At 37.3% G+C, this 16019-nt stretch overlaps 1 protein-coding gene across 1 annotated transcript in view; it reads right to left on the minus strand.

Moving 5' to 3' along the window:
• Positions 1 to 841, minus strand: part of LOC109368925 — a 4894-nt gene extending 4053 nt beyond the window's left edge. The window contains exons 1-2 of the mRNA XM_019617942.1: positions 808 to 841; positions 56 to 137 (exon numbers count right to left, since the gene is read on the minus strand). Of these exons, the coding sequence (XP_019473487.1) occupies positions 56 to 137; positions 808 to 841 (116 nt within the window). The remainder of the gene's footprint in view (positions 1 to 55; positions 138 to 807) is intronic.
• Positions 842 to 16019: the final 15178 nt, after the last annotated feature.

The raw sequence follows: 16019 nt of genomic DNA on the forward strand, positions 1-16019 counted from the left end.
GGAGCCGGCGCGGCCGCTCCCCCCCTCACCCCGTCGGAGCCGGACCTCATCGCACCTCAGCTCTGGAGACCACTTGTCGTTGCCATCGTTGTTCTTGTCGTCGTTCCTTTTGTCTTCGCCGCTGCCATCGCCTTTCCCTCACAGCACCCCGTTTCTTCTCACACGCTGAGGAGATCGCGTCTCTTACTTATCCGCCAGAGCACCTTATATAGGTGTCCCGGCTGCCCGCCAGCCAATAGGAGCCCAGAACACAGCTGTCGCTTCCCGCCTCTGTCATTTCCCGCCGCTTTCTTTTCTCACCTCAGCGTTCCCGCCCTTTCTTTTTTAAGGATGCCTGGGCCGGGGTCACCTGAAGGTCACGGTTGGGGTCACCTGTAGGTCACCGCACCTCTCGCAGGCGTTGCCGCCCATCCCCTCAGGGCAGAGCCACCTCAAAGGTGATCTCACCTCACAAACGGGCACCTTCTGGAGTGCCTCTGGGATCTCATTTCTTCAGTTTTAATGTTTCTTTTAACAGTTACACGTGCATCAGGTGTTCCTTCCTGAGTAGTAGATGCTCACAAACGTTATTACAAAATAAAAACATACATATTTTTAAGGAATTTTTCCCAGTGACACCTCCCATCTTTGCCCCTACAGCAAAAATCCCTTCTGAGCTCCAAGATATCATTACTGAGGGAAAAGTTGAAAAAAGCTGATACCTGATGTAGGAAGGATACAATTTATTTGTCAATTCAGGATGTTCTTGTTTTATAGACCTGCTTGTATTTTATAACTCATTTACACACCGTGGTTAGAAATACTCACCTGATGCCTTGCAGTTTAGGTTTGATAAATTCATTTCCTTCCATCCTTGCCTACATTCTTTCTCATTGTAACAGCGGTATAAATGGAAAAATAATGTTTATGTCTTGGAAGACATAATTCAGGGTGTTCATTTTCTAGTTTTAAGTTTACTTTTGTTTTTAGTTTGTTTGAAGTACCCGGAGAAATATCATGTCAGACAGTAGAGATTAAAAAGACATTAATAGTATGTTAATTGATTTTCAGTTGCAAATAGTTCCTGCGTGCCCTAATAGAACTGGCTACATAACACCAGAATAACAATGCTAATGATCCACTAGAGGGATTTTTCAGGCTAACATGACATCATCACAAAGATTCTCCTCATCATACTATAAGATAGTAATTTTGTCACGGTATATAATATTAGTAATTATATTCCTTCTGTTCCATCACTCTTTCTATTTCCTGCGATTATGATCACATCACAAATCAGTTTACAAAACTATGAGTGAAGGTAGAGAGGAACAGCTGGAGAATTGTTCACGTTCTGAAATCTCTATTCTGAAGGGGAAAAATTGAGATAGTTTAGGAGGCCCTCTACTCTGTTTCATGTATATGACTGATTCTTCAGGGACTTCCAGATGCAAAAATTGCAATAATAATCAGGTGGATGAAAATAAATGCAGAGGCACTTAGAATTCCTGACGTCAACTGAATTTAAACTGACAGAACAGATTTCCTTCTCATTTGTTTTTGTTTGAAACAGTAGTCCTTACTAGTACTTTTTGGAAGGCACTCAGTAAATATAGAAGACTGAAAAAGTATTGTATACTTTGGCTTTTCTTACAATACATAAATACAAAAACAAAGATGTCTAGTCCTGTAAACAGGTTGTACTAAGAAAAGCAGGGTTGTAATCTGAAAAAAGAACAACTTTTCCCACGATATATAGTACAATAAAACATTCATTCTTCCATTCATCTTTTCTTAGCAATAATCTATCATTACTCATGGAATGCATTTACTTATCAAAAGTGTAAATTGATTAAACCCACAAATATTCCTCAGAACTCCAAACTCAATAACTGCTATTTACTGATTCCTATGAGAATGCCTGGAAGCACTCCATCTGAAGGTTAAGCTGACATCCAATGTTACTGGATGCTTCAGCAGCTGATACAGAAATGCTGTTCAGCTCCCCAGCCATCTTCTCTAGACTGTGCCTCTAGCAAGAACAATACACTTGTACACACTGTTGAACTACAATAGGACAGGATAATGATTAAAGTAATGAAGCATAGTGCAATATGTCTCTTGCAACATACATTAAACATGGAACAGAATATAAAGGGAAATGAGATGAATTTTGTACAGCTCACCTTAACTAAGTCATGTCCCAATAGAAATTTATTTGAATATTAACAGCATGTGTAAACATTGTCCAAACTTACTCTCAGTGCCTAGTTCAAGGTAGTGATGCACTGTCCTGGGACTGTTACTTCTGGGTGTTCACATACATTCTCCTATTCATCCAGCTGCCTGTTGCTTTGTATCTTGTAAGTGTGTAATAGCAAATTTTACAATAAGAGTTACATTTTAGCACCTTTCCAAACATCTGCCAGTCAGCACACAGTGTACCAGTCTGACCAAAGGCTTCTGAATTTCATGCTATTCTAGTGGATTCCACTATGTTTTATTAAATTAAGACTGTGGAACACCATTTTTTTGCCAGCCCCTTGTTTTACTTCGGTCTGTGGTCCCCCTGAGCAGTGGAGGTCAGCATGTTTGTTCCAATAAGTCTTTTTTTCTTTTAATGCATGCTTCTCTTCAAGCTTTAATTTAATGTGTAATTTAAGTCCCTAATTCAGATCTAGAGCCCGCATGTCTAACTGTCAGGGCCCCAGAGTCCTAACGAGGCCTGGCTGTGCTAACAAAGCAGTGATGTCCCCGTGCCGTGGGGCTGTAGCTGCCCAAGCAGAGCTGTGCGTTATCCTGAGTTCAGGGTAGGGTCTGTCTCAAAGCCTCTCAAGGTCCACTGAAGGCTGCTGGCAGCTGTGATGGAGTTCCTGGGGTTTTCTGCCTCTACCATTAGGAGGGGGCTTTGTTTATTAGCCCACCTGTAGTGTTGCTGAGGCTGAAAAGCAACACAAGGGGCTGTTTTTAAAATGAAACCTTGGGATTCATTTAATATTTCCTATTTGTTGTTTTGTTTCATTTTGGCCTGCAGTGAGACTTCTTGCAGAAGGATACTGTCATGGAGATATGGTGGGACAGCTTGCATGACTGGAATGCTGTTGTGGATGGCTCTGTTCTTTCTAGATAAGACAGACCAGCAAGGTGGTGGAGCTGCTCTTCCAGTGGGAGAACGGGAATGTACTGAGCTCTGCCTAGGGATGAATGAAGAACTAGCGGAGCGCTTGCATGTGAGGCTCAGAGGCAGTTAAGTGTGGATAACATCACTGGGGGTGTTTGCTACAGACCAGGATGAGGAAGTTGACAAGATCTTCTGCACACAGCTGAAAGTAGCCTCACAGCTGTGGGTATTAGCTCTCATGATTCTCACTGATTCATACTCATTCTAGTTTAATTGCATCCTAAAGAAATCCTATTCCAGACACACTGACCAAAGCACAATGACTAGGAAAAATTAGAGATTTTCTTCAAAAATGTGCTCCTGCACCAATCCTACAGAAAAGTGCTAATATGGATAGCAGAAATACAAGTTAATCAGGACTGAAGCTAAAAAAAACCAAATAAATGAGAGAGGGAGTGTCCAAAACTGAAAAATTGAAGGCCTTGCTGAAGGTGAGATGGCTAGGGAGCACACAGTGCAGAGACGAGCAGTAAAAGAAAACAGGCAGTCTCATCGTCTTTTTCTCTAAACGGAAAATGTGACAGTGAAGTCGTCTGGGAGATGTAGTTCTTATTTTTCTGAGAACTAGGCACTACATGTTGTTATGATGTGGAATACTGATAACAAAAAATATAAGTCATAAGACCATGACACGGACAGAAGCTGAAATTCATCCCAAAATATCTCTGTACTCACTGCAAATCTATTTTACTGTAAAGATTATACTGCCATCTATTGGGTGACATTACTATATAAAAGAACTATTTCATTCTCTCTGGACTCAGTAAGGTCATCAAATTTCCTGTGGCAACTAGATTATAACAGTCCTTATTTAGTGTATAACAATGGCTTATACAAGTTAAGTGTGATACAAGTTATACAAGTAGAGCTTGGTCCTCTCTTTGCTACCATTATTAAATTCTGTAGAGTGAGACATTTTAGCATAGTGATAGAATTGACAAAAGTGCTGCGCCAGTGGAACAACAGAGGAAAAAAAAATACAAGAACAAAACACCGCCACCCTTATGCTGCCTTGCATCTCACCAAGAACTTACAGAGATGTTTTCATCCACTGTGTCAGTGAGTGGAACTGCATCACTTCCTACACTGGAATAGAAGATCTCATTTCCATGTACGTGGCAAGATTTTGCAATACAAAGAGATCCCTGTGATGTACAGAGATTTCACAAATTTTATTTTTAAAGTAACCTAGTAAAGCTTCAATGGAATATTTTGCCCACCTAAAGTGATTTTTTAATTATTTAAATAAATAAAATTATATAAAATTCTAATTGAAGTTCTGTTCTCTTTAGTGACATCCTTGCCACATCTCTCTATATCTTAAGCATATTAAATGTTGATTTTTGTGGAGAAATCAAATGTCAAAAGCATAAGCACTAGAAATATATGCATGAGTTTTGTTAACTGTATCTCAGTCTTTAATTTTAGATACGTAGACCACAGGTAACCAGACTGACATTTTGCGTCTAAAATGGTCTTTTAAGTCCAATTGACAGCCAGTAACTCTCTGCTTCATCGGCCCAGAATACTGATGTGACAGATAGCTGGAACCTCAGGTGCTACTTGCCCAGGCACTGCAGAGAGCAGAATTTCACTTTGCAACCTTTTTGCCATTTATACTACCAAGGTTAAACCCAAGTGTGCTAAGCCTAAGAGGAATCCTCACAGAATGCACAAGATCCTATTCTGTCATGCTTGGAAAAAAATTTTCTTCAGGCTAGTGTTCTTCTACATAAGTATAAATGCCTCCCATTACTATTAACAACATAGAAAGGATAGCTAGTAAGTATTACACTAGCACTGAGAAGATCTTGCCTACAATTAAACTTCTGCTAGAGCATTTTTATATGACCTTGGGTCAGCCACTGTAATCTATATGTGCTCCAGGCTACCACTGGTAAATAGAAATAATTATACATTTGTCCCTCAGAACAGGGTTGTGAAATTAAATTTCAGATGACTCTAATATGAATATTTGTTTTCCAGGACAAAAGTGATAAAAGCCATTAAAAGTCTATTGCAGAAAAACTAGAAAGTAGTTTGACTTATTTTTGTATGCATACCTCTTACCTAAAACATCATTTAGCAGAAAAAAAAGAGGGAAATTCTTTCAGAAATAGTCTCTGCTAAACAGAAACAAAGATTTTTGTCCAGTAAAGCTTCTGTATTAAAAGAATGCTCAGCAAAAGCCTAAGGTAAGCTACAGCCTTGTTCTGCAGGAGACTGCAGAACTTACCTACAGAGATACCAATAGCATGAAGGCAGTGTATTTTGAACAATTTGAATGTCACTTCTATTGAAAGGGAAAGGTCTCATGATGGCATGGGTATAAAATCACAATCTCTGCCAGCTCCAGTGGTAAAGGGAGACGAAAAAGTGGAACTGGTGTAATATTAACAACCTGTTTTACTTCCTCTGGTTTTCTGTCTAAAACCAATGAAATTATCTAATGGAAATGGAAATGGGACATTCCTTTATCAGCAATTAAAATCACAAGGGCTGCAAATGCAAGAACTACTGTCTATCAAGGCTCACACTTAACTGCTGTAGAATATACTACTTGCAACTTAATAGTTACAGAGCAAATTCTAGCTTTAAAGCAAATATTTTGAAAGGTTGGTCTCATGCTTTACAGGCTATACAAAGAAATAGGGTTGAAGTTAGAGATATCTGTTCAGTCACATTTCTGTGGTAGTTTTACTGGGGATTGAGTACTGAGTAGTTTTGAAATACATTTTATTCTGTCTCTTGATCTGAAATCCTGTTTCTATTTGTACTTGAAAATGTAAGCCAATGTAATATATTCGATTAGCAACACTAAAAACGTAAATAACTCTCATCATCACACTTCCATCTTCCCTGGCACTGAACAACAAATTGCAAATGAAATGAAAAACAGTTCTTTGTATTTGGACTCTGACCTGAGTGGAACACGTGAAGTAACAGCACATATGAGTCAGATGATCTAAAGGATTTCAGTATTGAATTGGCACATTGGGCATAGTTGATATTAAAATGGAAGGATTAATTTCAGGTTAAGCATCAGCTAAGCAACATATTGAAAAAAAATTGATCATTGTATGTGCGCCTAAAACGCCCTCTCTTTATCATACTGTAATTCTGAGGTTCAGAGAATCAATTTAAATCACAGTTTTCCTCTAGGCACCACTTCGAACTTGAGAGATTTGTGGCCTGGCTTTCTAAAGGACTGAAAATCAGTAGCTGTAACTCAAGAGCAATGTGTTCTAAATATATGGATCAGGACCTAAAATACTGACTTTGTTAAAATGGCATAAACTATGCTCAGCAGCCAGTTATCTCAGATCTGTGGATCTAATAGCCGTTTCTCTTTGAAAAGCAGGCAAATAGAGAGAGAGAGAGAAATAAAAACAAAAAACAGAGGATTCCTTTTTGGCAGAAGTCTTATTTACAGTAACTTGCATCTGACTGGTTGGGCAAGTGACAAAACCAGGCACTGAGAGACTATGGAGTCGAAGTCATCCTCTATGCGTGTGTGCCACACGGTGAAGTGGAGGCCACCATTTATAGTTGGGAAAGGTTTATGCGCTCATCACTTGTTTTCTCCCTGCTCGCTGGACTATGATCAAATGTGGAATTAATATTGGCTATTTGTATTTTATTGGTTGTTCAAAATATTGCATTTGCATAGAATTGTAGAATGGTTCGGGTTGCAAACTTTAAGATCATCTAGTTACAACTTCCCTGTTATAGGCAGGGATACCTCCCACTAGATCAGGCTGCTCAAAGCCCTGTCCAGCCTGGCCTTGAACACCTCCAGGTTGAATGCATCCACAACCCCCTCAGGCAAACCTGTTTCAGTATCTCACCATCCTCACAGTAAAGAATTTCTTCTTGATATCTAGTCTAAATTTACTCTCTTCTAGTTTAAAACCACTTCCCTTCATCCTGTCGCTACTTACGAAAAGTCCCTCCTCAACTTTCCTGTAGGCTCCTTTCAGGTACTGGGAGGTCACTATTTTGTACTCAAACAACTATTCTTTGTCTCTTCTACAGAAAAGACAGGAGGCTTGACTATCCAGAAAGCCAGATTTGGCTGAACGGTCATAAACAGGACCTGGTATGCCCAAAAATTCAGGCTCTTCATGCCTCAGGCCAAATATCTAAAATTAGTGGGAACCTTATAGTTGAAGACTCAGTCACTCTGAGCCTCAAACCTTCATTCAAGAATACAAACGTCAACTTAAAAACAAATAGATACGGGTCATTTACAGTAATGGAAATCATGAAAACAGAAAAATACAATTTAGTCACTTTCATAATCCTGAATGAAATTATAGAATAGTAATAATCTTGTGATCATTATTCCATTCAATACATTAGATGAGATACTGATTGTATCAAAATTTGTAACAAAAATTAGCAAAATGAAGTGTAATTAAAGAACATATAGTACAGCTCAGACACCAGGGATGATGCATCTGAAAAGTAGCATTCATTATTATTTATGATAATTTCTAATGTTTCAGTGGTTGAATGAGTTCATTTAGCAGAAAGTTTGAGGATATTTTTGAGAGGAGAAGGAAAGGGGTTCTGTTAATAATTCACATCCATATCAACGCACCCATAACACTTCTGTTTGCTTCAGCTTCTTAGTGTACCTCTCTCTTGACTTTCTTTCAATTCTTCTTTCTCTTTTTTTTTCCTCTTTTCAAAACATACCTGCCGTGAAAAGCTAAAATGAAGGCTAAAGTGACAAAACAACTGCTTCTAAATTCTATTTGCAGCATTTTAATTGGTATAATATACCATAATTTATTTTAATGAGTTATAATTAAGAAATAGTTTCTAGGGTTGCATGTAATTTCTTTCAGTTATTAGTTATTAGTTGTTCATGCATAAATGTGTTTTAATATTGGCTTATCTGAGCTATAGTAGGTGATTGAAGCTGCTCGGTATATTAATTTTTTCATTTGTAGAGTCATATAGGAGTAATTCTAGCACAAAGCAGCTATAAGAAAGTCATCACACTGATGATTGAGAGAAATATTTTCTAATTATTACTAAAACATATGTAAAGCAATATGGGAAAGGTGTCAGAGAAAATCTTTATACGGTTAACACTTCTTTTCAGTATCTAACTGCAACTACAGCTTAATGGCCCCTGCCTTAATAAAAAATTGAAGTTAACCTAGTTGCAGAGTGAATTATTATACTACATATTCTTTCACTTTATTAGGATAAAGAAGTAGTGTCTTGGGAGGCTGTGCTAACAAGGCTACACACTGACTGTATTATTAAAGAACAGGTTTACATCTCAGAGCAGAGTAAAGACTTAAAGAAACTGCAACCTTTTTAACTTAAAAAGCATTCTACTTGCCTAATAGAAAGCAGCCTACAGTGCACTAAGAGGAATGGCTTATTACAAACAATCTCTCTGCTATCAGTCATTCTCATATAACACACTATTTACTGCACTTGCTGTTATAGAAGTGAGAAAAGTAAATAAGTAAATAAATAAATGCTGAACACTTCTCTTCAGAAGACAAACATTATACTGACATCTTAGCCTCACCAGTATGAATATGGGAAACAATGCATCTACTTACATACTCATCTGCAGAAAACTGGGCTATAACAAGAGAACTTGGCATTGAGAAAATTAGTCTTTTATTTTTTTTTGACTTACTGTAGTCTGTCAGATTATATTTATGTCCTTTAGGTCTTCATGCATCCTGAAACTTAAGAATAATGAATAAATATTTCAAGATTTGCTTTCTAGTTCATTACAATTAAGTTAAATACCTTCAAGAAATATGGTACTTCTAATCACTGTGCATATATTGCTTTTTGCTGCATTTTAAAACACATTTTTTATTCTAGTTACATTTAGCCATCGTAACAACATCTCACAATAATCATATACTGCAACCATTTCTCAGGACATTAAATAATGCATCATGATTTACAAACCCCTCTTAATTTCTAACAGTCCTTCACAGCTGTTGTGTAATAAATAGATGTCAAGCAGTGTTAAATCTTTCTAACAATAATATTTTTTGTACTAGTAGAGCACAGACAAAAACAATTGGAGGCATGGGGGATCCTTAAGCATCCAATTTTTATGAACAAAATTCAGTAAAAAAAAATATAAGGACAAATTTCCCTGTGGTCATTGGATTTTATTTGACTATCACAGTAATATTCCTTATTTGCTAAATTCAGTAGCCTCTCAAGTAAAACCATTTGCCCTTTAAACTCCTTGAGGTTTTTAACTCACCTAACTCATTTAGAACAGTTTTGCTTTTTTGCCTAAGAGGATCTTCTTAGTGACAGATTATGTGAAACAATAAATATTGCCTTTATAGTAGGAAGGCTGCTCTAAAAGTAATGCTTCCTGTTTTATTATATTAGCCCACAAAGTCATAAGTGGAAGTTGGTGGTATGGCAGTAGAAATTGAACCTTCTTGCCAATATTCCATTGCATGTTGTTGCCATGTGACAGTTGGCAGCAGAAGGACAACCTGATACAATGGCTTCTGATATGAAAGAGCATATGAAGCAAAGATGTGCCACTGAATTCCTCCAAGCAGAAAAAAATTGCACCTATTGACTTTGGCACTTGCTGAACAGTTCTGGATAAAAAAAGTGGATGGGAGAACAGTGAGGCAGTGGGTGGTGTGTTCCAGCAATGGTGGCAGTAATGTGAAAGACAAGCCACATTCCAGATAGCCATGCATAGCTGTCACATCATGAAATGAAGAGTATCTCGATCATCCATACAAAGTAGTTAATGGTGGCGACTATGATGAAAAATAGTGTTTTGCTGAATTTGCTCTATTCAACGTTATTGTGCTTTTAGTATCAATTGTAGTTTCCATGGAAGTAAATAGGAGGCATTGCTTTTGGAATGACCTATGGAGAAAAACGCTGAAAAAGTACATAAAACAACTTAGTATCTTTTTCTTTCATAGAAATGCATTAACTGTTTAGTAGGAAGGTTACTTTTTTTTTTTTTTTTTTTTTTAATAAAGAGGAAATTATTCCCAAGAGGTCTTCCAAGCTTTGCTGATTTTCAGGGAGAAACAATAATGAAATAAAAAAAAATAGTTATAAAGCATTCTATTGGAAACTGATCTGTCAGACTGTAAACAAAGGAGACTACTTAGTGAATGGGAATGAGAGGAGTGAGACGTTGTAGGGAAAGGAATACAGGTCCTTATGAGGGGAGCATCATGGCAGTGCTGATTTCAGTCCTCTGATGACAATAACAGGGCTTGAGGGAACAGTGTGGAGCTGAGTCACAGGAGGGTCAGGTTCGATATCAGAAAAATTTTCACCCAGACAGTGGTCAAGCACTGGAACAAGCTTCCCAGAGAAGTGGGAACTCACTCATGCCAGAGTTCAAGAAGCATCTGGACAACTGTCTCAGATACAAGGTCTGATTTTTGGGTGGTCCTGCATAAGGCCATCACTCTTTCAGAAGTCCCTGACCACATTTCTCCTCTAAGCTCCACTGAAATGATTAGACCTTCAATCATTTTTAACTGATCAAAAGAATAAGAAGCCAGACCATATTTCACTTCATCATTTCTAAACAAATTAAGTTTTGTCTGGAAGAGACTGCTGTGATCAGCACGAAGGTTTTATGCATCCTATTTCTCAGGATGTTGAGGATTGGTTCCCATGAGGATTCATCATTTGTCCTTACCTTTCAGTGAAGCAAAGCCTATTTTATACAGATACAAGGTTGACTAAATCCCTCTTAGATAGCAATGCAGTGTATATGAGCAATACAGAGCAAGAAGAGTTACAGTCTACATGATAAATTTATTGAGGCCTTGATTTTCCTGTATATTTTAAATCTTCTTAAATAAAGCTTGAAGATTATATTCATCCTGAAACATTACCTTTAGAGTGTTAAAATGACACGTGCTGATGAAGGTAAAGTTGATCAGCTGCAAGACTCCCACTGCTGAACATTATAAAGTTTGTTTTGTTCATACAGCTCAGTTCATTATCAAAATGTGAAGGATATCAGGAAGGAACCTGCTGATCTTTACAGCTGACTTCGTGAGAATTATCCATAATAGAGCAGTTCTAAGAAAATTATGACAGACCTAACATACAGGGACCTCTGCTTACCGCTCTTGAGGATTTGTGTAGGACCTTATAATCAAACAAGGAGTTAGAAATTTCCTCAGAATCAAAGAGAAGCTACATTTTATGGATGAAAAGCAGTGCAATCAGCCTCATAACATTTTGGCACATAAACCCAGAGAGGATTCCAGAGTCACACATTAATTGTCTGCTGTAAACATGACTGCCATTCCTCCAGTGCCAGCAAATACTATCCCAAATTTCGTTCTTAAAATGGCTATCCTGTGCTGTCCACAGTTAACAATAGATTTCTGGCAGTCTTTAAATACTTTTTTTTTGAAAAGCCATAATATCTTTTTACAATAAGCACTCACAAGTGGTTTTTATCTGTCTAATTTTTTTAAGCTGTAATAGTTAATATTTTGTGCCCCTGGAATACACAGTTCCACAACAAAAGTCAGGGTTAGGAAGCCTCTGTGCAAAAGAATGAGTAATATTGACATAAATCGGGTAAAATGCAGAAAGTGCTAGAATCAGCCACTAGAAAATTCAGGACTTTGATAAATGCACAGAGCGATTGGTGATACTGTGACAGCTACAACTCTTGACTGTGCTTCATGACCACAGTCAGTTGGTCTAAAACAAAAGATATTAAATCCCACTCTTTTTCACTCTTCCCTCTCAGAAATCATAATTAGTGTACATAGCACAGTGATATACAATGCTAGATAGCTCAGGGGCTGGAAAGAGAATAATAATCATATCATCCTATCTCACTTAGACAGAAAATAAGTTATTTTGTTTTTTATTCTTTTATATAAATACTCATCAGTACAATGCATGGTATTGCATTCACCTGTGTAGGCATTTCCTGGCTGGAGAAAATGGTATAGACTTGTGATTAAGCTATGCAAGAGAAAAGTTGTCAAGTAAGGTCTTACTGAGGAATGAGTACTCGAAAACTAGCAGTCAGTTCATTCAAGGCAAATAGTTAATTTTTCACACCATTTAGAGAGAAATAATATTATCTCATACACAAGAGCTCATCGTTATAATTATATAAAACTTTATAAAGTCTATCACCATAGCAACTAGCTACCACCAATTCATCATTTTTACACATTCATACTTTTTCCAGAAATAAATTCTCACAAAAAGTCCTAAGTAGGAATACCTAACAGCTTCTACAAAAAAACATGGAGCACAGTGAGTGACTTTGAGTGTGATAATATCAATGAAAGTTTTGCCCTGTACTTGTTACCACAAAATCATAAGTGGGTGGTATAACAATGGAATAGTAGTGGAAATCGCATTTCCAAATTAAAATAAACCATATCCATTAGTACTGCAGGTTAATTTGTACAATTTGATGTGATGAATGGCTATATAATTGTAAGACAACTATCGAAAGACAAAATCAGCAAGAGGTTTTTCTGATATAACCATTACATTTATTATTTTTCTTCCTTCTTTCTGTCTATCCTTCATTTTTGCAAACTCACAGACTGAAAACTATATATTTTTTTGTTTATCAAATCCTTCAGTGGTAAGATTGGAAAGAAGAGATCATCATCCTGGCTACAAAGCTGATTTAGCTATACTGCTTTCAGCACTGTCACTTGTATTTTCTTGGGCACATCATCTTTCACAAGAACCTTGAATCATGCATCTTAGCTCAGTAATCAGTACAAAGTTCAACAGACACTGCTGGCATTGCCAGAGGAAGTCTTGTACTAAATCTATGAGTTTAGTGAAGTTTTGAAATTTGATAAGTTCTTCTCAAATTACTGTTTCATTCTTATTTTACTCTTTTCTTTTTCTAATCGTATTTTTGCATGTCCTGCCAGTAGTTTGAATGCTGAAATGACCACATTCCTCACACAGACGGGGAGCTGTCTCCAGGTCACCTCCAGAAAAAGTCTTAGTTGAAGCCAAATGTGAATTACATCAGAAATTTGCAATATTCAGTACAACAGGCAAACCTCAATAGGAACAGTACCATAGTTCCCTTATAGTATTACAGACATACTCATGTATATTTTTGAACTTGGTAAAATAGCGTAGCATGAATAGGATAGCAACACACTAAAGCACACACATAAGAGTTTTGATCAACTCTTTCTGAGATGGATTAATCTATCCCAAACTATGTCTCTACCTCAGAGCAACAGATACACTAATGCCATGGCTACTCCTCCCGTATCTGTGGTCTCATTACAAATCAATGAAGAGAGCCATAAGTCTCCAGCCAAACCATCATCAACTGAGTATGCCTCTAGCTATTACCATGAATCTGGTTCCCCTAAATGATAGGCCCAATGTATTTACCTTATTTTCATAACTTAATTTGTCGAGAGCAAGTCTAGCTCCTTCAACTCAGGGTAAAAACATCAGTTTGACTGACTGTAAATTATTTTAGAGAAAGCCCTCGAGTATATGCAATGGTAGGGCAAATGGTTCTAAAGCAGTGAGGAATAACTACCCTTGTGCTCATGTTTGTACTCATATAGGAGTCTTTTACTTTCCTTACAGCAATCTCTTCAAGGCTTCAGTTTAATACTTAAATACTTCTTAGCTGAAGTACTTAAATACTTCTTAACTTCTTCTCTTGCTGTAAAAATTCCATTCACAATTTTACTCATTTTACTGTTACTACGCACTATTTCATAAATAACGTTTGTGTATACCGCCGCTGAGCTTTTATATTTACTACTATTTTAACAGCTGTTAAAAGAGGCTGCCAGATTAGCTGTGACTCCAAGTTATAGTGACTATAGAGATTGACTTGATTCAGGTGGAATCCAGAGTCTAAATTGCACAAAATACGCAGGAATTGTGGTTCAAATGGTAAACAGTACAATGAAGGACTTACTCCTTTCAAAATCAGTTTAACTCCTATGAAACAGTACACCTTCTATCTCAATATAATCAGAAATTCCTTGTCATCTCAAATTCATCAAGTAAAGCAAAATCTGTTTTTATACTTACGCACATGCCATCTTCACTTAGTACTCACCAGTACACATTGACCACTGTCATGGGTAGGATAAGAGACTATGGTTTTATCTGTAGAAAAAAAAAAAAAAGTACATATTGGTATATTTCCTATCTACAAAGCAGGTATGTTATAGCTGCATTGTGACAATGTTGCCTAATCCCACCTTACGTTCCTGTACTCGGCACTGGTGAGGCCTCACTTTGACTACTGTGTTCAGTTTTGGGCACAGAACAACAACAATAATAAAATAATCAAGCTATTATCTCAAACGACAACAGGGCTCAGAGAGCAAAGAAACGAAAGAGCAATGCCAACAGTTTCTGAACAGAGTCTGAACAAGATTCTGACCCACAGCCTACTAAAAGACATGATACAGTGAGTCGGAGCCCTCTTCTGGTAAAAGGGAAAAACGTTTTGTTTTTCCTTTAAATAGTTATACTATATCACCTCTCTAAGTATTTAACACCCAAAAAATATGAGCAAACAGCATTCCATCATTCTTCAATTTATTATAAACCTACATTAGGGAATGAAGAAAAAGGTTGGAGAGAAAAGATTGTATGTGACATTCAGATGTACACAGACCAGCATTATAGGTAGTGTCAAAATTTACAGTTCAGTTCCTGATTGTGGCTGTTTTATTTAATTCTCAACTGTGTCAATCAAATTTCTGAGGCTTCACAAAATTCAAGTTGCTTAACTTTTACTTTACAATTACACTCCATTTGTCAATAGAGGGAGTCCTTCCACTGTCTACCAGTCAGTGTCAGCGACTATTCAGAGGCTTCCAGTAGTGACCATGCCTCCTGCACAACTAATGCTGCACTAATAGCAAGAATGAAAAAGGTTGGAAAAATAGTCACTGCAGAGTATTTAGCAGATGAAAAGATGAAGTTATATCAGCCATGTATAATTGCGCTGGAGGATTAAAAAGGCTGCTTGTGCCATTATAGCAATTATACCTATGGGCACCGCTGTGAAAAAAAATCTGTGAGAATAATTACTTTCACATAGATTCAGAATAATTATGCCAGATACTATAGAGGAACTATATAGTTCACCTCTATTGAGGGATTCACCTTTAACTGCAGAACTGGTGTGACTTCTTCCCTGATGCTGTAACTTGTCACACAGCAGTTTTGCAGTTAGCCCCTTCTAAGGCTTGAAATAAATTGGCTTCCTTCTACATAGTCATTTTATTAAAATCTTGCGTAACTGTAGTCACGACACAACAAGCTTGCATTAGACAAGATCCTTCTGCCTTCAACTGCCCTTTCACCACAACATGAACCAAACTGTCTTTTGACTTATGAAAACATTAAATTTAGTGTTTTGGAACCATTGCTTGGACCATTACCATCCCTGCTGCTGAACCCCTATATGAAGTTGTCAGTTCCCTTCTGACTTAACAGAGGATTTCAGCAGCAGAGAAGACAATAACACAAATCATGTTACAGATCAGGTTGAACTCAGCATCTTAGCGCATCAAAGGAAGACAAAAACAGGCAAAAGTTCTAATTACTACACCAAATAAACCCTTTACAACTATAATATATGCCAGGGCTAGCAAAGTCCTGTGGAAATATTAAGTAACCAAACCAAGAACTGAGAAACAATCATATTTATTTGCATCTTGGGGTGATGACTTACTAGCAGTATCATAGTATAGAAGAACAAAATAAGATGTTACAGCCACATCTGTGTGTTAGGAAAATGCCATTTTCATGGCAGTTAAGCTTAATTGCTCATGAAGCAAGCCTTCAACCCTCTGCTGCTTTTTTT

This window comes from Meleagris gallopavo, chromosome 8 (genome assembly GCF_000146605.3).
Source record: "Meleagris gallopavo isolate NT-WF06-2002-E0010 breed Aviagen turkey brand Nicholas breeding stock chromosome 8, Turkey_5.1, whole genome shotgun sequence".
NCBI lineage: Eukaryota > Metazoa > Chordata > Aves > Galliformes > Phasianidae > Meleagris > Meleagris gallopavo.